This window comes from Acomys minous (genome assembly GCF_964271855.1).
Source record: "Acomys minous genome assembly, chromosome: 20".
Lineage (NCBI taxonomy): Eukaryota > Metazoa > Chordata > Mammalia > Rodentia > Muridae > Acomys > Acomys minous.
In genome coordinates this window covers 21,662,557-21,683,964 of record NC_140502.1, presented here as the reverse complement: position 1 = coordinate 21,683,964, position 21,408 = coordinate 21,662,557, and the positions used below count along the sequence as shown (strand labels likewise).

Sequence of the window (21,408 nt, the reverse complement as noted above, 5' to 3'; positions counted from 1 at the left end):
CCTCAAGATACAGAGAGATGGGGACAGGGCTGGGTGATAGTGACCTGGCCCAGTCAATCTGCAGTTCTCGGGGTGTGTGGGGGGGGAGGTACCAGGCTGTCCTCGACAACCTAGTGCTGACCAGCCATTCATTCCATCAGTTCTTCCTATTGGCTGAGGCACAGCATGGGGTGGGTGGCGGGGTGGGTGCGGGGCGCTCCTACCCTTGCCCTCAATATTCAGGACTTCCAACTCAGCTTCTGGGTAGAGCCCCAGGAACTTCCCTCAGCCACTGTTCCCCCCCACACCTCAACCAAGTCCGCCTGCCCTCAGGGATCTAGTTTGAGGAATCCAGACAGCTTCCTAGGAGGTTACCCAAGCAGGCCGCGCTGCGCACCAACACTCCTCTCAGCGTTTGGGTTCCCGCCTAAACAAACTGCTGCAGGTTCTCCTCGGGCGGTGGGACCTCAGGTGGCACGGCACGCCGCCTTCACCTCACACAGGAGGTTGGTTCCAAAGTCCCACACCCCAGATGCAGGCTGCCTTCTCTTCAATCCAGCAAACTGCACTGCACCCCCTGCCAGGTTCTTTCTGGGGTGCTAGGAATGCAGCCAGGAGAAGTCAGCTCTAGGGCCTGCGCTCATGATCCCCAGAACCCTATATTCGCAGGGCCTGACACAGCACATATATGTCCAAACTCAGTCTTTATTGACTGCTTCATCTGGAGACCACCAAAGAGGTGCAGGTGGGGAGAGGGGGACGGGTCCTTCCATATCAAGGACCCCAGAGCAAGCCCCTCAGAAAAGAGAACAAATTTAGTTACAGAACTTACATGGGAGAGGGGAGAGAGGGTACAATATATACACAGGCTTTAGGGGTGCTGGAGGGCCTTCAGCATCAGCCGCTGATCTGCACCGCCTCCGCCTCAGCTAGAGGGTAGATCTCGATGGCCTCTACAAGGGGCAGAGCCTCCACCGCGGTTTCCATCACAGCCAGGCCCACGGCGGCCTCCGCCTCTGCCAGCTGCTGCCGGACCGCGGCCTGATGCTGCTGCTGGTGAGTCTTGCGGTGCTTCCAGAGGTTGGAGAAGGAGCGGTAGCTCTTGCCACAGTCGGGGCAGGAGTAGGGCCGTTCGCCCGTGTGGATGCGGCGATGTTCTGCCAGGCGCATGGAGATGGCGAAGGCCTTGCCGCACACCTCGCAGGCGAAGGGCCGCTCGCCTGTGTGCAAGCGCCGGTGGTCCTTCAGATGGGTACTCTGGCGGAAGGCCTTGCCACAGTCTGGACATGGGTATGGCCGCTCCCCTGTGTGGATCCGTCGGTGCACCTGCAGTGACGTCTCTGTGCTGAACAGCTTCTTGCACTCACTGCATTCCAGGCCCCGCCGCTGGGCAGGGGCTGCCGGGGCAGCAGAGGCTGCAGCACCAAGGGCTGCTGGCGAGGGACTGACTGGTGTGCGAGTGGCCCTTGAGGCCCTGGGAGTCGGGGGCTCCTTAGCCAAGACCTCTCCGGGACCCGCAGCGGCATGGGCAGCTTCATGGGCCTGCAGGCGCGCGGCAGAGCCCACTTTCTTGCCACAGGTGCCACACTCGAAGCGCCGTGGGGCCTGGGCGGCAGCAGCTGCACAGCGATGCTCGTAAAGCCGCAGGGAGGAAGGGAAGGCAGCCCCGCAGGCTGGGCAGTGGTGGGGCTGGCGCCCAGCATGGACCACAAGCTGGTGCACCTCTAGCAGCCGGCGCAGCAGGAAGGAGCGAGGGCACTCGCGACACTTGTAGGGGTACTCGCCAGTGTGGTGGTAGCGGTGCATGAGCAGGCGGTAAGGGCGGTGAAAACGCACTCCGCACTCCTGGCAGCGGTACGGGAAGTGCTGGGCGTGCACCAGGCGATGCTGCCTCAGGGTGGAGCTCTGAGTGAAAGCCTTACCACAGTCCCCACACCGGTAGGGCCTTTCCCCTGTGTGTGTCAGCCGGTGGCGGGCCAGGTTGGCAGGAGAGTTGAAAGGCTTAGAGCAGTCAGGGCACGAGAAGGGCCGTTCTCCGGTGTGTGTGCGCAGGTGGTTCCGCACGTGAGACTTCTTCTTGAACATCTTGCCACAAATGCTGCATTTATGGCGCCGCTCTAGCCGGTGCACAAAACGCTGGTGCCGGGTGAGCTGCAATGCCTTGCCAAACTCACGGCTACACAGGAGGCAGCGGTAAGTGCCCGGAGCCGCGGGCTCTACTGCATTCTCCTCAGACACGGGGAGCTCAGAGGCCTCTGGCTCTCCAGTCTCTGCAGGGGCTGGCTCAGGAAAGCTAATAGCAGGCTCTTCTGGTGGAACTGGTGTTGTGGGCAAAGGGACGCCTCCAGCCCCATGGGTTCGCCGGTGATACAGGAACTTGGTGAGGTTGACAAAGGTCTTCCCACAGGGACATGAGTGCAGAGGATTTGGGGTGTGGGCTCGCCGGTGGGCCAGGAGGAGAGCTTCTGTGCTGAAGGCCAGGCCACAGTCCACACAGAGGAAGTGAGACTCGCTGCTGTGGTCACCGAGGTGCTGGTCCAGACTAGAAGGGCTGGGGAAGACACGACTGCACAGGGGACACTTAAAAACACCCTCCCGGTGACTCCGAAGGTGCTGCTGCAGCTGGTGGGGTGAAAGAAAGAGCTGGTCGCAGGCTGAGCAGAACAGTTCCTGGGTGGCTGCCCCACCTGACTCCCCGCTGTTGTTTCTCCGGGGTTTCCGGCCCCGGCGGTCCCGGCCGATGGCCTCCCCATTGCGTAGCTCGTAACTGTGGTCAGAGGCTGGCAGAGGGTCAGGCTGAGATGCAGCTGCCTCAGTGGGCGAGGGGTCCAAGGTTTCCTGTTTTTTGACTGGCTCCTCAGCCTCTGGGACAGGAGCAGGAAAGTGGGTGGCCTGGTGCTCCAGGAAGTCGGCTGGCATCTGGAAGAGCTGGGAGCACTCGGAGCACTTGTAGAGGAGCAGCTCCACTTCTGTGATCACCTCTGCGGTGGCTGCCGTGGATGGGACAGCAGCTCCTTCCCCACCCTCTTCTGCTTTCCGGTAGGAATGTTCCACAGCCACTCGGGCCTGGCCCACGGGGGCGCCTAAGACAACCGGGGCGCCCAGGACAACCGGGGCAGGTGCTTTGTTGTTGGGTGCGGCCCGGAGATGCATCTGCCGATGGTTCAGCCATACTTCTTGGCTGGAAAACAGAGCTTTACAATCCACACACTCATAGTGGATGGCGCTGGAGCTCAACGGGGGCACCTTGGGTGGGGGCTCGGCTGGCACTGCCTCCTGGGGTGCCATCATCTTCAGGTGTAGCTCCTGGTGCTCCAGGAGCTGGCTGGGTGACAGGAGCAGCTGCCCACACTCAAGACACTGGTACTGGCTCTCCTGTATGAGGGTCTGATACAGGCCTGTGCCTGAAGCGGCCTCTGCGGCCACTGTGACTCCAGGGTCAGCCACGCCCACCAGCTCAAAGTGCTGCTGGGGCACGTGGGAGTTCTGGTGCACCAGCACCTCCTCCAAGGATCCATAGAGCTGGTTGCACTCGGAGCAGACATAGCGGTGCTCAATGTACAGGACCGTCTCTTCACTCTCCTCAGTCATGGCAGCAGCCAGGCCCTGGGCTGAGAGAAAGGAAGGCGGGGACACATCAATCCTCCAGGACAGTTCTTTCCCTGTGTTATCTCTATCTTCTGAAACCTCAGACGCATTTCCTGCTCCAACTTGTTTTTTTGGTTTTTCAAGAGAGGGTTTCTCTGTGTAGCCACGGCTATCCTGGGCTCACCTTGTAGACCAAGCTAGCCTTGAACTCACCACAATCCGCTTGCCTCTGCCACGCCCGGCCCCAACTTCTTGACTTCATTTTCCCTCCCTAATAGCCTTCCTCCCCTGACCACAGGAAGAGCCATCCCGAATCTCTGCAGTGGTCTCTTGCAGGGGTTCTACCCCAAGTCTCCTGTGTTAACTAGCACTGAGCTCCGCCCACCAGCTCCTGTGACCTATCCAACCCTCTCATTTCCCATACCTCAAAAACGGGTTCCCAAGGCCCTAGCCCTCAAACAGGAACACGTGCCCCTCCAGCACAGCCCTTCGTCTGAGGCCATTGCACAGGGCAGGATTCCTCTGCCAAGCCCCCCTCTCCTGGCCTGCTTCTCCCAGCTGCACTTCTCTGTAGTGTCTGCTTCCTCTCAGGCTCACAAACTCCTTTTTTACACTCAGACCACACAAACTGGTGCACAGGGCAACGCTCGGTATTCTAGTTTTAGGCATTTGTGGTCTGAGGCCTCCTCTGCCTACCACCAATGTCCACCAGATTCCTCACACTCAAGTTACCCAACTCCAAATTTCCTCTCACTGGCCTACCCCATCTCCATACCCACCTTAACTACTTCCTGAAACTCAAGACTCTTAAAACTGGTTCAAACTAAGCACATCAAGACCTTTCTCAGCAGGGCGTGGTGGCGCAGGCCTTTGGTCCCAGCATTCCAGAGGCAGAGGCAGAAGGGTCTCTTGTAAGTTCCAGACCAGCCTGGTCTACAGAGCAAGTTCCAGGCCAGGCCAGGGATACAAAGACACCTTGTTTGTGAGAAAAAGAAAAGGGTCGGGGGGGGGGGGGGTGTGTGTGTGTGGGGGGTGTGTGTGGAGGAGGGGGAGGGGTTGGGGCGGCGCCCACGTCATCAACCTTTACCTAGAAGGCACATCTCCACAAAAAGCCTAACCCTTTACCCTAGACTATGCTCATCCCTCTCAGATGCCCCCAGAGCCCTCAAATATCTTTTATCTCCGTCAAGACCAAGCGTACCCTGCCAAGCCCCCCGAGTGTGCCCAGATCCCCCTTTCAGTGACACCACTCCTTTCTTAAGGCCACTGTAACTCGCCTGGGGGTGCCTATGTGCCAACCTGCCCCCCCCCAACCAATACCACCCTTTTCTGGATAAAGGTCCAGGCCCAAGTTACTTGACCCATCCCAGAAGCACCCTTCAGAGTCTCAAGCTAAGTCCTTGTTCCCCTCCCCTCTTGAGAAAAGACCCAAATCCACCCTAACTCACTCCAGGAACTTTCAGACCCCCATTTTATAAGAATTGAATTTCTCCTTCTTGCAAGAAAAGACACACACACACACACACACACACACACACACACACACAGAGTTATCTTGTTCAGGGATGTCCAGCCTAACCCTTTCCCCTGTCTCCTTCAGGGCTTCCGATCTCTCTCCTGTAGCCACCCCATCAGTATACAAAAGAGACCCTCTTCTTCATACTTAATCCTTCTCACCTGCATACAACTATGGGACTACCCAGACACCCCCTACCCCCAAAGTGATACAACTCATTCTCACCCGCCAAATTCCTGTCTCTTTCTCTCCCCCAACTACACCCAGGACCGGCAAACAGTCACTTTGGCCTACTTACCTGTACCTAAAACAATCCCTCCCCCTCCAGCTCAACCTATGAATACCCATGAGGACATAAAGACCGCTGTCAACACTTTTTCAGGGTATTCACCCCCCCCACTTCCACGGGTTTATCGACCTTCCGCGATCAATATAACCCCATTTTCCACACCTGGATCCCTCCCTTAGCTGGATACCTCAAACCCCTCCTCTGCCTCAGTTCTTTCCAAGGCAGAAATCGATTTTTCTCCTCCCTGCATTAATTACCTACCTCCCTTCTCGGGCTACCTCCCCAGCCCGGCACCCCCCCCCCCCAAGAGTCCTCTAACCGTCTCCTTTCGCTCCCGGACCCATCCCAGCGCACCCACCCCTGGCCCCGCTACCCCATGCAACCGGAGAGCCCATCCGCCGAGGCAACCCTGAGACCGCCCTTTCCCGCCAAGGTCGGCCCCCTGCCCGCAAGCCCTGCCCCTCCTCACTCAGCCCCGCACACAACTCCACCCGCCACCCCGGCCCGGCCCTGCCCGTCCCGGCCCCCGCCCGTCCCGCGCGCCCAGCGACCAACGGCCGCTCCGCCCTCCGCACCCGGGGATGGGGGGGGGGGGGCGGCGCGATCCTTCAGGCCTTCAGCGTGCAGGCAGGCCAGAATGACGCGAGCAAGCCGCGGGGTGGGGCCGGACCTCCACGCTCCCGCCGCCGGGGGAACTCACCCGCCTCGGCGGTCTCGCCGGCCCCGGGTTGCAGGTCCCTCTGCACCGCCGCTCTAGCTCCGCGTCCTCTCTAGCGCCCGTCGTCTCGCCTGCTCCGCACCCTCGCTCTCCTCCGCGGCCGCCCTCGACGACGCCCCTCCCACCTTCCGCCTCGGGCCGCCGCGCAAGGCTGCGCCACGCGCCCAATCACCGGCCGCCCGGCCGTGCCGTTAGACCAATCGGTGCCCAAGCTCCTGGGCCCTCGGCCAATAGCGCGTAGGGGCGGGACTACGCAGCGCGCAACCAATCCTTTAGCGGCATTCCCTCACTGGCCGCCCCGTTAAGCCTCCCCGGAGGAGCCTCCTCTTGGACTCCGCCTTTGATGGCTCCAAAGGGCAGCGCTCAGCGGAGAGCGGCGCGATGACGTCGGGGGGCGGGGCGAAGCTGCAGGCGCCATCTTGGGGGGGCGCCGGGCAAGCGTCGGAGCAGGGGTTTGGACAGCGTGTAGGGTTATGGAGCCCGTGCGAGCCTCTCAAGGCCGGCAAATTGCAGCCCAAGAGCCCCCTCCTGCCCCCGGGGCCAGTGGTAGAAAATGGAACACCACTCGGCGGCGTGAATGGGACAGGGGACCAAGCAGCGGCAGTGACACCGAGTGAAAGGGCGGGGGGGGGGGGGAAGGGGGGGAAACCGAGGCTAAAAGATTGAATTTTTTAGCCGGGCGCGGTGGCGCACGCCTTTAATCCCAGCACTCGGGAGGCAGAGGCAGGCGGATCGCTGTGAGTTCGAGGCCAGCCTGGTCTACAAAGCGAGTCTAGGACAGCCAGGGCTACACAGAGAGACCCTGTCTCAAAAAACCAAAAAAAAAAAAAAAAAAGATTTAATTTTTTATTAAGGGGTGGAGGTGAAAAAGGGAAAAAACGAGGAAGACGAGGAAGGGAGGGGTGGAAACGAAACGTTAGGAGAGGGAGTCTAGAGGAAGAGGAAAGCCTGAAGTACGTAACAGGAAGTGGGAAATGGGAGAAAAAGGAAAAGCTCTGTAAGTTCCTTTGGAAGAAGCTGAGAGTAGGGGGTGGGGGTGGGGGTCCAGAAGAAGATAGTGGATCGAGCCGGGCAGTGGTGGCGCACGCCTTTATTCTCAGCGCTCCAGAGGCAGAGGCAAGCGGATCTCCGTGAGTTCGAGGCCAGCCTGGTCTACAAAGTGAGTCTAGGACAGCCAGGGCTACACAGAGAGACCCTGTCTCGGAAAAACAAAAAGCAAGCAAGCAAACAAAAAGAAGATAGTGGATCGATTCAGATTGCGACAAAGTCTCCCGATGTGACCAGGCTGGCCACACAGAGATCCCTCCATACTCTGCCTCTGTTAAAGGCACGCAAGGCTTGGCGTTCCAGGCCAGCCAGTGTTGCCTATGAAGAGACCCCAATTTCGAAAAACAAACAAAAAATAAAATAAAATGGAGAGCCAGTGAAACGGTTAAGCACGAGAAGCCGCCTGCTAAGCCTTATTCTGAGTTTTGACTCAGCACTCGGGAGGCAGAGGCAGGCGGATCCCTGTGAGTTCGAGGCCAGCCTGGTCTACAAAGTGAGCCCAGGACAGCCGGTTTTTGATTTGGGAGCAGGTAGTTCTAGCACTGTTAGACATGTGTTCAGAGAGGCTTGGACCATGAGGCAAACCATGAGGACCTGAGTTCGGACCCTCAGCACACATGCTGAAGAGGTCCACAGTGCTTGTGTTGTAGGAAGTGGATACCCATAGATTGCTAGAGCTTGCTGGCCAGTCAGCCTAGCCAAACTGATGAGCTTCAGACTCATCAGTGAGAGACCCTGCCTCAGAAATAAAGTGGAAGCTGGCATCTCCCAGAGTGAAAAGGCCAGTCTGGTCTACAGATAATACCCTGTCTTCAAAAAACAAAGTAAAGTGGATATGAGATTTTTGTGTGTGTGCTTGTTTTTTTCCCACAAAAGTAAAGCCAGTGAGATGGTTCAGTTGGTAAAGGCATTTGCTAAGTCTGGTCCTGAGGTCCACAAGATGGAAGGAGAAAACTGACCCTTTTTTGTTTTATTTTGTTTTGTTTTGTTTCTTGAGACAGGGTTTCTCTGTGTATCCCTGTCTGTCCTGGAGATCACTCTGTAGACCAGGCTGGCCTCTGACTCAGAGATCTGCCTGCCTCTGCTGCCCAAGTGCTGAGATTAAAGGCATGCACCACCACCGCCCTGCTGAGAACACACCTTTAATCCCAGCACTCGGGAGGCTGAGGCAGGTGGATCTCTGCGAGTTCGAACCCAAAAGAGAAGCAAAAAAAAAAAAAAAAAAAAAAAAAAAAAAATTGTCCTCTGACTTATGCACATACCATGTGCACACAAACACACACCTAAATATAATAAAACATGTTGGAGAGGGCCTGAAGAAGATGTCCAGTATCTATATTTGGACTCCACACAAGTACACCAAAGTTTTCTGGAAGCTCCTTAAAGCCAAGATAAGGTCAGGGGAGCTATCAGAGGTGCATTGGGTCAAACACTGTCCCTCATATCAGAGGAGTCACAGGGTTGTGTCATTTCCTCATCTGATGCCAAAAAGAAAAAACTACCAGGCCACTGAACACAACCAGAAGCAGATCTGAGCCTCCAGGCCACCTTTTGTGTGCCCTCCTATTGGTGTCTGATAGGATGTCCCTAAATTCTCTCTAGACTCCCTAGCAGCAGGACCAGGTGTTTAAACTAGCTTGGCCTGAATCCTGGCCCTGGCACTTCCTAGCTGTGACTTGGGGCAAAACAACTCCACCATGTCTCAGTTTCCTTATCTCTGAAAAGGGATGGTAGTCTATGCCCCAGGGTTGCGAGACTCTTAAGTAAACACCACTAAGGAGAAATTATTTTGAGACCGGGTCTCTGTGTAACCCTGTCTGCCCTGGAACTCTAGGTAGTCCAGGCCGGCCTGGAGATCCACCTGCTTCTGTCTGCTGGGATTAAAGGCACATGCCACTACGCCTGGCTGGAGGAATTGCTTTTATTATTTTATATTTCTTAGTATCTCAAGGTGCCTGGTGGTGGCTGACAGGTCTGAGTGTGTTATGTGACACTAAGAGTTCTGCCCAGTGCTTTCCATGTGTTATTTAATTCTGTCAACCCTCTTAGAGAAAAACAGTTGCCGTGAGGTGCTAAGAAACGGGCCCAGACATGTCATGTGTCCAGATTCCCACAGGGAGAGAAGACCAGCATTCCACCCCAGACATCTGATTCACCAGGTCTACTCCGTTCCCTGGTGGGTGGGCTGTTTGTGGTCATAAGGTGAAGAGTTGGCTAAAAGAGGAGCAAAGCAAAGGATGGGGGTAAGGGGGGGGAGGAGGAGGGGAGACAGCACAGCTGCACAGGTTTTAAAATTAAAAGTTAATTTTTTTTTTTTTTAAGACAGGGTTTCTCTGTGTAGCCTTGGCTGGCCTGGACTCACTTTGTAGACCAGGCTGGCCTTGAACTCATAGCGATCCGTCTGCCTCTGCCTCCAGAATGCTGGGATTAAAGGTGTGCACCACCACACCCGGCTCGAAAGTGGCCGATTTTTAAAACAAGAAATTAAAGGGAATAAAGCAGTCAGTGGACAGTAGTGAGCTCTAAAGTTAGGGCCTAGCTGCTCAGAGTCTGGGTTTGCCCTTGGGGTGAAGTCACATGTGTAGGCGCCAGAGTGCAAACCCGCCTCTTGGGTAGTGTTTTGATCCTGCTGAGGCTTCCTTTTTCCTCTTCAGATTCCTCTTTAGGTTTTCAATCTCCTCTCTGTAAACCTGCCTGGGCATCCCAACTTACTTTGGGCTGGCTAGGTCCTTTCCCTACAAAAGAAACTGGGGTCCTGTCAGATAGCCCTAGAGACAGACCTGCACTGCAGTACTTGGCTGGAGTGTGGCTGTAAAGGAGACTGTAGATGTTAACTCTAGTAAGAGGCATATGCAAAATTGGGGTGGGGGGCTCCTTTAGGGTCAGATGCATGGGTCACATGTTCGTCGTCGGGCATTGTCCCACAAAGTCAAGAGCTCACCTTGCCAGACCTGGTATAGTCTGGGGCTGCCACGTGCCAACTGTGTGTGCGCGAGGCATGTGGTCACATGTGCCGGGGGCTGCACGTGAAGAGTGTCAGTGTCTCCTCCCCATCACGAGCATGGGGGTGGTGGTGAGTCACGGGCTCAGCCTTCAGCACCAACTGTCATGTTCCTTCCCCCCAAATTTCACCCCCCCCCCCCGCACACACACCCAGCCGAGCACCACCCACCCCCACTTGAAGATCTATGTTGATTCTCTGTTCCATCCCCCCACTGCCCTTCCTGGCTCCCACAGAGAGTCAGCAGTACTCCCTGAGAGAGAGAGAGAGAGAGAGAGAGAGAGAGAGAGAGAGAGAGAGAGAAGAGAGAGAGAGAGATTCTCTCAGCTCTAGTTCTGCCCTCTAGTTTCCTGCCATTTTGTCATCCCCTTCCCTCTGCCTCACTGCTCAGGTGACAAGACCACAAGGACCTCCACGGGTCCACAACATCCTCAGCCTTTTTCCAGTTCCATCATCTTGCCACCCCACGCGTGCCTCAGTGGACCTCTTGTGTCTATGAACCACACGATTGTCTCTGTGGGTCTCCTGTGCCCACAGGGCTGTCGGATTAGGTGACCTCACCTTGCTCTGCGGGCCCAGTGTATGCTTCCCAGTTGCCCCTTCTGTGTATGGCTCCCTACGTTGAGAAGACTTTGTGTGTGTGTGTGTGTGTGTGTGTGTGTGTGTGTGTGTGTGTGTCCGGCTGCCTCTGGCCTCTCCCCACCTTCAGACACCTCTGTGGTGTCCCTCTGTTCTCTTGTCCTCATGTGGCTTGCTTTTCTACGGCCGGCCTCGTGGAGTTTGTGGGGTCTTGATGGCTGTCTTTCTGTTCCTCTGCATTTTTTTTTTTCTCCATTTCTGTAGTACTCTCTCCCCACCTCTAGGCCTGTCCCTTAGTCCTCCCCACCAATGCCTCTCATCTCCATGGGCTCCAGTACCCGGGGCTGCCTGGGCAGGGCGGTGGCATGGTGTGGTTGGAGGGGGTAGCCCCGGGGGGGGGGGGTGGGCCCTTCATCCAATGCAGCTCGCTCTTCTCATCAGCATTCTCCTCGTAGGGCCCCCCCCACCCCAGCCCCGGACCAATACGATCTCCCCCTCCCCTGCTCCCCTCCCTCCTTGCTCCCTGTCTTCCTCCCTCCCTTCCTCCTGCCCGCCCCCCTCCCTGCCTCCCTCCCTCCATCCATCTCTCCCCTCCACCACCATCACCACTCCCCCCCCCCCGCCCGCCCCCCGCGCTCCAGGACCCAGCGCGGGCGGGCAGGCGGGCAGGCGGGCAGGCGAGCAGGCGGGCAGGCGGGCAGGCGGGCAGGCGGGCAGGCGGGCAGGCAGGCGGCGGCCTAGGAGGGGAGAAGGAGCGGTGGCGGCGGCGGTAGTAGCGGACGGCAGCAGGGAGACAGGCCCGGCTCGGGCGGGAGGTGGGGGGGGGGGCGGGCAGGGACACGGAGCCGCCAGCGGCTGCTGCTCACTGGGGACCAGAGTACGCCGCCAGGCCCTCCCAGCGAGAGCGGGCCGCCCCCAGGACACCCCACCCTCCTCCGCCTTCCTGTTCCACCTGCTTCTCGCCATCCTCCCCTCCCACCTCATCTCTCCACCTCCTCTGCCCCCTCTTCTTGGTCTCCCCAGGGTTGCCAGTTACCCTGTCCTCGCCAGCCAGCCCCCTTCGCTGCTGCCGGGCCTCTCCTGGCCCCCCAAGCATGCTTTTCCCGTGGGGACCGAGGGCTTGAGGAGTCCAGGCCCTAGCCTCATCCAGGGCAGGGCCAAGGCTCTGGGGGGAGGGGGGGAAGGGGGCGGCCCCCTCCCCCCCAGCAGGCCCTCCCCTCCCCCACTTCTCCCGATGGCCGGCTTTCTTTTCTCCTCACCCCCTGTGCCCCCCCCAGGCCGGCCCGGCTAGGGGAGGGGGCGGGGGCCCTTTCCCGGGCCGGCTTCCCCCTCCCCCGGCTTTGCCTGTGCCCCCCTCCCTTCCGTTTTCACCTTCCTCTCCTCCTTTCCTCCCTCCTTCCCCTCCGTTTGCTCCTTCCCCCCTCTCCTCTCTCCCCTTCACTCCTCCATTTTCTCCTTTCCCCTTCCTCCCCTCCTGGCCCGCCCTTTGCTTTCCCACCTGTCCTTCCTCCCTGCTGCTGGGGAGACACCGTTTTGGATTAGTTGGGGGCCACCGCCGGCGGCGGGGGAGGGGGCCCAGTGGACTGCCCTCTCCCCCGGCCCCAGCCTCACCAGCCACCCAGCGTCAGTCGGAGCTTCTCCTGGTTGTCGTTCCTCGGGCCTCGAGGGAGCCCTGCCCTCCGTCCCACCAGGATCCGTAAGTGTCTGCAGGGCGGGGATTGGGCTGGGTCCTGGGTCCTGGAAGGCCAGGCTCCCTGGCCGGCTGGCAGGGTCCCCACAGTCCCTGCTCCCGGTGGATGGCAAGGAACCTTACTCCCCACTCCTTTGTGCCGTGTCCCTCTCAACCTCCCGTTCTCCACGACCTTTTCTCACCCTTACTTCTGGGCACACACCTCAACACACACCTGCCCTCAGTCCCAGCTTCCCAGGGTCCTGTGGGCTACCTGGCCCCAGTGGTAGCTCACTTTGCAAGGGGCTCCTGCCTTTTTCTTCCTCCAAGCTTTGGGTCCCAGACTCACACTGGCTCCTGACTTGTGTGTTGGTTTTCTCTCTCTGTCCCTCTCTGTGTCTCTTTCTGTCTGTCTGTCTGTCTGTCTGTCTCTCTCCCCTCCTCTTTCACTAAGCCTTACTAGGCCCAGTCCCATGGCACCTCCTGTCTCCTAGAATGCCTTTGCATTTTCAAGTCTGCGAGTTCCCCCCATCTCCCTGGCCTGCCTGACCCTGCCCAACTTCTCTGTTCTCCACTGTGGTGCTAACCCTGGCTCCACTGGAGATGCTCAGACCTACCCAGACGCCTTATCACTCTGTCCTTCCATTCTTATCCTGGCCCTCGCCACCTCTAGGCTTCATCTCTCACTCTGCATCCCTCCCCTAGACCCACTCTGGGTCCCCAGCCCTCCCCTCTGTAGCTGACCCAGCCCCTGCCGCCTCCCACCCCGGCTCTTCCACCCACAAACTATATCCCAGTCCCTCGCTCCACTTGTGGACCACACTACCCGGCCTTTTTGCTTCCATCCCTCCCAGCACCCATGGGCCAGGGGCTCTGGGGGACCTCTGCTCTCCTGCAGGCATCGCCGAGTCTCCGCATCTGTGCTGGCTGCTGTGCCCTTCCAGGGCAGCCACTTTGCCTCAGTTTCCCTCTTGGCTCATCTGCTCTCCAGCCTGTGTGGCCAGCCCTCTCCCTGTGTGCTTCTCCCTCATGCCTTTTCACTCTCGCTCCTGCCCCTCGGGCCTCACTCAGCTCCTTTAAGCTGCTGTGTAAGCTCGCCCCTTGCTCACACACTTGTGTGTCTGTCTGTCTCAGACTTCTGTGTCTCTGTCTGTCTGTCTGTCTCTCTCTCCCCTCAGAGTTTCTTGTTTCTTTTTTTCTGCTCCCTATGGTTCTTTTTGTTTGTTTATTCTGCTTTCGGAGACTGGGTTTCCTGTAGCCCAGGCTAGCCTGGGGTAGCTGAGTCCCGCTTTGAACTCCTGCTGATGCTCCTGCCTCTGCCTGGTGATCCCTGGCATCACAGGTGTGTGTCACCATGCCCTGCTCTCCTCGTGGGGCTCTGATACTTGTTGTTATTCATCTTTGGGGGCCCCCCTCTTTTCTCCTGCCCTTTCCGTGTATCTCCCCCTGTTAGTGTCTCTCCTGCAACCTGTAGGGCCTGGTCCCCTCTCCTCAGTTCCCCTACGTGGCTGGTTTTGTTTCCATCTGTCTGGCCTGAGTCTCCCTGGTGGGGGGGGCGTTTGTGACTCCTGAGCCCACTTGACCCCCCCCAACTCCTTCCTGCATTCCTCATCTTTCCTTTAGCATCTCTTTGTTTGTTTGTTTGTTTGTTTGTTTGTTTTGGAGACAGGGTCGAACTCCACAGTCCAGCGAGTCACTATGCAAGAGTAATCTCAAACTCTCAGTGATCCCCCTGCCTCCAGAGTGCAGGAATTACATCCTAGTGTGAATGTCTGTCTTACTGTCTGCCCCCTCGGGCCCCCCCCCCTTTATCTGTAGTCACCACTTTGGGGCTATCATTCTGGAACCTGTGTGTTCATTCGCTCCCCACAATCTGTCTCTGCACCACACCTCTGTCCTTTTGTTCCCAACTGTGTCTGCCACCTGTGGGTCACCTCCCTTCTGCCCTTCCTCAGTCTTTTTTCTCTGTAGTCCCTGATTTCCTCCCCCCCCCCCCCCCCCCCCCGCCAGCCCCGCTTTGTTCCAGATGTCCCAGGATGACCCCACCCTCCCTCCTGCCCTTCCCCTTGAGAACGATCCTTCTAGCTCTCCCAGAATTCCTTGCTCCTCTGTCCTGGTCAAGCCTCGACATTAGATCTAAATTGTAGTCTGCAGCCGCCAGTCTGTCGAACATACCCTCCTACCTCACAGGCTCCCTTTACCAGAGGCTGAGTGTCGTGGGGGAGGACTTTCCCAAGGTCACCCAGCAAAGTAGGGGCAAGCGTGGGACTGATAAGGCACCCTCTCTCTTTGGACTTTTCTGGCCAGAGGAACTAATTCCAGGCCTTGGCTTGTGACTCTGCCCTTCCTCAGGACCTCTCATTTGGGCTTTGTCACCAGCTGGAGTCTTTCCGTGGGGCCGGGTGGGATGAAAAGGGGACACTAGACACACTCCACCGCGCTCTGGGCTCTGCAATAACCCTCTTCCCTTGGAGCTCGGTCTGCGACCAGGTCCAGGGATCCATGGGCACACACCAGCAAAGCACATCCTGCCCAGTGGTTACACAGCCAACCTAGTTACATAGAGCAAACCTGGGCGCCCCAAGGCTGGACCCCGGAGGAGAAGCCATGTAGCGTACCCCAGCCCCCCAGAACAGGGGGCAGGCAGTGTTTCAGCACCCACCTCCTGCAGGCAGGGTTCCAGCTTCCCTTTGCCTCTCCCTGTGCGTTCTGTCACTCTGTCACCCGTACCCACGCCCTGTTATCGCCCTTGTTTGGTCCTGCCCTGTTCCCTTTCTCTGCCTTCTGCCCTTCATCTCCACATCTTCTTGTTCCCACCCCCCGACCCCAGGTCCTGTGTCTAACTTCCTTCAACTTTCTCTGCCTCGCTGATTTTGGCTGTTTCTGTCATCTTTCTGTTGTTTCATATTTGCCTGTTTTCCCCTTTCCTTTCTCATTCTCTGAGCCCCCGCGTCTTTCCTTTGCCAGCCTTTCTTCAGGTACTTTTTCTATTTCCTTTCTTCTCTCTCCTCTGTACTCTTTTTAGGTTCTTCGCCGTGTTGATTTCCCTCTCTTCCTCTCCCCCACCAAGTTTCCTGATTCCCGGATACTTTCACCCATCAGACCCTGGATGCCCAGGCCTCTCTCCCATGGGATTGTGGGAACTAGGGACGTCAGGAAGGTGGCAAGTGAGGCTTGGGATGGGGTTGCCTAGCAACCACTGCATCCTCTCCAGCCAGTTTCCGTTGCCTAGTAACGGCTGCCTGCCCAGAGACAGGGGCGGGACTGGGGTGGTGGCAGCACTTCCCAGTTTCCTGTTGGGGTGGGGCTGTTCCTCAGACTCACTCCTACTTGGAATTTCTAGCAATGCCTGTTCTATCAGTGACCTCTGACCTTTCCATCTCCCAGAGCTCAGGGCTATATGAGTTCCATGCCCCCAGTGAGATGGCCTTTCAAAACCATGCATTCTTCCCCAGTGATGCCTGGGAGGACCATGCTCGCTTCCCTAAGGAGTGCTGCCGCCCCACATCAGCCCTCCCTCTTGGTGCTGGGGGGGTCTCTCTACAGGTGGCGAGTGGGGGCCGCGGCAGCTGCATCCCCATGAGGAGGGGAGGAAGATGCCGGCTGAGCTGCTGCTGCTGCTGATAGTTGCCTTCGCCAACCCCAGCTGCCAGGTGCTGTCATCACTGCGCATGGGTGAGGCCCCAGCACCCTGCCTCCTGAGAAACTCCCCCTGCAGACCCCTCCTGGGAACTCAGGCACACTGGGACCAAGGTGCTCTCTCTGGTCCCTGCTTCTTCTCTGGACCCAGGAGTCCAGCGACCCTGCCGTCCAGCCTCAGATCCGGGAGTCCAGACCCATCATTCCTAGACCCACTTCCACTCGAGAGGCCACCAACCCAAGACCCCACAGTTACCCTTTCTCAGGCGCCAGGCATCTGGCCCCTCCCAACTCCTGTCTCCTCTCAGCTGCAATCCTGGATGACCAGACCGTATGTGGCCGTGGTGAGCGTCTGGCCCTGGCCCTGGCCCGGGAGCAGATCAATGGGATCATCGAGGTCCCAGCCAAGGCCCGAGTGGAAGTAGACATCTTTGAGTTGCAGCGGGACAGCCAGTACGAGACCACGGACACCAGTGAGCGGGGGCCCGGGCGGGGGGGTGGGGGGGTGGGTGTAGGGGATGTAGTGGGGTGAGGCAGGGCAGGTGGGGCCTCAGTCAGTTACTCCAGCCCTGGCATCCTCAGCTCATCTGCTTGCACGTGCTCTGTTCCTTTGTGCCTGTGTCTGTGTCACAGAAGTGGCCATTGCTGAGTTGAGAGGCCCCAGGCACTGAGGGCCCGTGTGTGGGGGGTGTGGAGTGGGGAGAGGCTTTTAAAAATCCCCGTTGGGTCAGGAAAGATGTTCTAGAACAGGCTAGGCTGGGGCCTGCTGCAGGCGAGCGGCGGTAGAGGGGTATGGCACTGCTCCAGCGAGTCCTCCGCTTGCCCCGCGGTAGGGCCGCAGAAGCATCTATGGATGCTCACTGGACCTCGTAAATGATAGTACCTGCTATCCTAGTGTGGTTTTTGTGGCCATGATAAAACACTGACCAAAGGCAACTTGGGGAAGAAAGGGTTTATTTTAGTTTGCAGGTTATATAGGCCACCACGGAGGGAAGTCAGGGCAGGAACCCGGAGGCAGGAACTGACACAGAGACCATGGAGGAGCTCTGCTTATTGGCTTGCTCCTCCTGGCTTGTTCAACCTACACTCTTATCTAGTCCCTTGACCATCTTCTTCCCAGGGGTAGCACCAACCACGGCAGGATGGGCCCTCCCACTTCAGTCATTAATCAGGAAAGTACCCCAGTAGACTTGCCTACAGGCGGATGTGAGGCAGGAGTTCCTCAACTGAGGGTCCCTCTTACCAGATGACTGTTGTTTATGTCAAGTTGACAAAAACGAAGCAGCACATTTGCCTAACTGTGCTGGGATCATAGCTCTTTGCAACCTTCGTGTATGATACGTGCTTTAGCTGGGCGGTCTGTCCTCACGCCTTTAATCCCCGCACTCAGGAGCCAGAGGCAGGCGGATCTCTGAGTTCGAGGGCAGCATGGTCTACAGAGTGAGTTCCAGGACAGCCAAAGCTACGCAGAAAAACCTCTGTTTCGATAAACAAAATGAAAACAAAAACACAAGAGATGTTTTTTTGTTTGGTTGGTTGGTTTTTCGAGACAGGGTCTCTCTGTGTAGCCTTGGCTGTCCTGGACTCGCTTTGTAGACCAGGCTGGCCTCGAACTCACAGAGATCCGCCTGCCTCTGCCTTCCCGAGTGCTGGGATTAAAGGCGTGCACCACCACCGCCCGGCTCCAAGAGATGTTTTCTACTGGGCACGGTGGCTCACACCTGCGGTCTCTGCGCTTGGAAGGCTGAGGCAGGAGCGTTGCTGTGAATTTGAAGCCAGTCTTGGCTACGTAGTGAGTTTCAGCCAGTCTGAGCTATGTAGAGTAAGACCCTGCCTGAAAAACCAAACCAAACCCAGAGTGCGAACAACAGACGTGTTGAGGCCTGCGATGGGCCCCACTTAATATTCGTAATACATGGGCTTGACTCAAAGCACAGTAGATAAACAAATGCGTAAACAGTTTCCTTTCCCACAGGCCTGATCAGGAGCTTTGTTTAGTTTGTGGGGGTTTCCGATCACCACCAGCAGGGAGAATGGGGCAGACTTTTTCAGGCTTTTCAACTGACACGTCACAGACACACAGTGTGGGAGAAGCTGAGATGGAGGCTGAGAAAGGCAGGTGGTAGAACAGATGTGCACTTCGAGCTGAGCCAAGGAGCAGAGTGTGGGGTGAGGCCACCTTGACCAGCTGGAGTCGTGTGTGTGTGTGTGTGTGTGTGTGTGTGTGTGTGTGTGTGTGTGTGTGTGTGTGTGTGTGTTTGGGAGGATCCTGGGGGGAAAAAAAAGCCAAGGCAAAGGAAAGTGGGACCCACGGTGAAAGAGAGATTCCTAGCACGCCTGTAGAGTAACTGGACTCAGCCAATCCTGAAACAATCCTGGAAAAACCGTTGAGGTCCTAGATTTAGCCGTATCTGAAATCAGTCTGTAATCTTTTTAGTGATGTGATGAGTTTATAGTCTTCTTTCTCCCTGCCCCGGGCCCCACACAGTCTAGGCAAGCTTTCTTTCTTTCTTTCTTTCTTTCTTTTTTTTTTTTTTAAGATTTGTTTATTTATTATGTATACAGTGCACATCAGATCTCATTATAGATGGCTGTGAGCCACCATGTGGTTGCTGGGAATTGAACCCAGGACCTTTGAAAGAGCAGTCAGTGCTCTTAACCTCTGAGCCATCTCTCCAGCCCTAGGCAAGCTTTCTAATCAGCCCCCAGCCGTACTCTTCTCTCAGCCCATCCTGAGTTTCTGTCATGGCTCACTGACGGCAACGAAATGGCACATCACGTCTCGATCCAAACATGTTCCTTCTGTGCCCTCCATGTTGAAGGGCCCGCCATTGGCACAGACCAGATGCATGAAAATGGTCCTCGCCTTCCATCTCTCTCCTGAGAGCCGTCAGTCCGGCCTCTCGTTTGTCTCCAGGTTCCGTACCTCCCATCCTCTGTACCTCTGCCCTGCTTCCGGGTGGCCAGCTCAAGGCAGACACCACCCGCTTCATTCACCGCACAGCTCCTGCTTCAAGGGCTAGCTTCCCCAGGGGGGCATTATGGGTAGTGGAGTGAGTGAAGAGGTTGGAAGGGAGAGGAAGCCAGCTCCTGGTTTGCAGTTCAGAAGGAGGCTCACAGAGCTGGGCGTGGTGGTGCAGGCCTGTAGTCCCAGCACTTGGAGGCCCAGGCAAGAGGAGTAAGAGTTCACGGGTGGTCCTGGTTACACAGTAAGATGCAAGAGAGTCTTGACTATATATTGAGGTCTTCCCTAACACATACACATGTAAACACGTGTACACACACACACACACACACACACACACACACACACTCTGACACACTCATCCTCATCCACTCACACACACTCACACAGACACACGAATTCACTCACACTCACACACAGACACACACACTCACTGCTATCTCTCACACTCACTGTCACACACACTCATTCTCACACACACAGTCCCACACAGAGAGACACATATTTTCACACGCATACCCTGACACACTCCCACACACTCTCATACGTACAGACACAGTCACTCTTAACACATACACACTCACTCACACACTCACATACACTCACTACGCTGTTTTACACACACAGCCACACACTCACTCTCTCCTGCACACACATACTCCACACACACACACACACACACACACACACACATACACACACTCACTGTCACACACAGACATACACACTCATACACACATGTCCCATGGTGTCCACATGTTTTCCCGTGATCCTCTTGACTTGGCCTGTCGTCTCTCTGTGGCTTTGTCCCCCTGGCTGCCTCTGTCTGAGCAGGCCCGGGGCTGGCGCTCTTGAATCCAGGCTGGTGGAGGAGGGTCCCACATCTCTCGCCTTCTGGATCCTTCCCCACCAGGGCGGTTTCTTGAGGGTGGGGCGGGAGAAGAAGCAGAGGGGTCCCTGACTCTGGGTTTTTTTTGTTTTGTTTTTTGTTTTGTTTTTTGTTTTTTGAGACAGGGTCTCTCTGTGTAGCCTTGGCTGTCCTGGACTCACTTTGTAGACCAGGCTGGCCTCGAACTCCCAGCGATCCGCCTGCCTCTGCCTCCCCGAGTGCTGGGATTAACGGCGTGCACCTCCATGCCCGGCTCTGACTCTGGTTTTCTTCTCCCTGCCCCTCACAGTGTGTCAGATCCTGCCCAAGGGGGTCGTGTCTGTCCTGGGACCTTCCTCCAGCCCAGCTTCCGCCTCCACCGTGAGCCATATCTGTGGGGAGAAGGAGGTGAGGTGGTGGGGTGTGGTGGGTGGGGTGTGTGGAGGTGAGGCTTGGGTCCCCGGCGAGCAACACCTCCCTTTCTTTCCAGATTCCCCACATCAAGGTGGGTCCTGAGGAGACGCCCCGCCTTCAGTACCTGCGGTTCGCATCTGTCAGCCTCTACCCCAGTAACGAAGACGTCAGCCTGGCCGTCTCCCGAATCCTCAAGTCCTTCAACTACCCATCGGCCAGCCTCATCTGCGCCAAGGCTGAGTGTGAGGGAGAACTGGGTGTTTTCCGTTCTTGTCAGGCACCCCTTCCCAAGACCCTAGTGCCGCACAGGCCCACGGTCCCATCAGGCACCTGGCTCTTCTGGTTCCCACTGTGTCTTTCCCTATTAGGAGGTGGGACATCTCGCTGTAGAGACCCGCCTCTCGTCCCAGAGAGACTCGTGCGATTCACTGACAGTGAACCCTTTTTATCTAGTTCTCACTGGGCTTTTGGGGTGGCTGGGGGGCAGTGCTGGCGCATAGCGTTTTAAAATATATTATTAATTTTTAGTTAGGGTACAAAGTAATAGGTTTTATTTGACGTGTTCATGTATATTTACTATGTCGCTTTGCTTGGAATCCCCCCCCCCACGTGCATGCAGCTCTTAGTCTGGGAGAGGCCTTAGGCCACTGAGGTCTTGGAACTCAGAGTGGTACGGGCTGTGAGGAGATGTGTCTGGCCTTTGGAAGGGGTTCAAACCCATCTGGCAGGGTCAGAGCCCATATCCTAAGAACCTAAGAACTCTACCTCTAAGCTGAACTTGAAGCATTGGTGCGGGGGGGGGGGGAAGTGGGGGGAGCATGTTCTGATCAGAGGCCTTGGTGGGACAGAGGTGGAAGGCCCCAGAGTAGAGCCACCAAGATGTCCTGGGGCTGGAGTGCGAAAGAGTGAAGTGAGGGGCCAGGGAAGCCATGGAGGTATCCAAGGAGCAGCCGCACAGGACGAGGGTACACGGTCAGATCCGAGTAGTGAGAAGTGACAGACGGCGTAGGGGGTACACGTGTGTCAGAGAGACCAGAAGGAGCCGTGGGGTAGGTGAGATGTTGGCGGTTGGATGGGGAGCCAGGCTTCCTCAAGGAGAACTGATGGGGCAGGGCCGGGTAGGCAGGGCCGTGGGT

At 57.0% G+C, this 21,408-nt stretch overlaps 2 protein-coding genes across 7 annotated transcripts in view; one reads left to right on the top strand and one right to left on the bottom strand.

Annotated features, from left to right (window-relative positions):
• Positions 1-664: 664 nt before the first annotated feature.
• ZNF574 (zinc finger protein 574) lies at positions 665-6,229 on the bottom strand. 5 transcript variants are annotated; one of them, XM_084770761.1, is made up of 2 exons: positions 6,073-6,229; positions 665-3,590 (listed from the first exon to the last, which is right to left on the bottom strand). In XM_084770761.1, the coding sequence occupies exon 2, from the start codon at positions 3,568-3,570 to the stop codon at positions 877-879; it is 2,694 nt and encodes an 897-aa protein (XP_084626887.1). In that variant the 5' UTR covers positions 3,571-3,590; positions 6,073-6,229; the 3' UTR covers positions 665-876. The 5 variants fall into 5 exon arrangements, with proteins under 5 accessions (XP_084626887.1, XP_084626884.1, XP_084626888.1 ...); XM_084770758.1 differs by lacking the exon at positions 6,073-6,229 and adding an exon at positions 3,992-5,787; XM_084770762.1 differs by lacking the exon at positions 6,073-6,229 and adding an exon at positions 5,382-5,787.
• Positions 6,230-11,383: 5,154 nt separating this feature from the next.
• The window catches only part of GRIK5 (glutamate ionotropic receptor kainate type subunit 5), a 72,822-nt gene continuing 62,797 nt past the window's right edge, over positions 11,384-21,408 (top strand). The window contains exons 1-5 of one of the 2 annotated variants that reach the window (XM_084770272.1): positions 11,384-12,413; positions 15,933-16,061; positions 16,334-16,498; positions 20,169-20,266; positions 20,349-20,514. In XM_084770272.1, the coding sequence (XP_084626398.1) occupies positions 15,983-16,061; positions 16,334-16,498; positions 20,169-20,266; positions 20,349-20,514 (508 nt within the window). In that variant the 5' untranslated portion in view covers positions 11,384-12,413; positions 15,933-15,982. The remainder of the gene's footprint in view (positions 12,414-15,932; positions 16,062-16,333; positions 16,499-20,168; positions 20,267-20,348; positions 20,515-21,408) is intronic. The other variant, XM_084770273.1, reaches the window with a different exon arrangement.

Bases quoted from the DNA above. Each gene is read 5' to 3' on its own strand.
- ZNF574 (XM_084770761.1), bottom strand. From the start codon at position 3,570: ATGACTGAGGAGAGTGAAGAGACGGTCCTGTACATTGAGCACCGCTAT.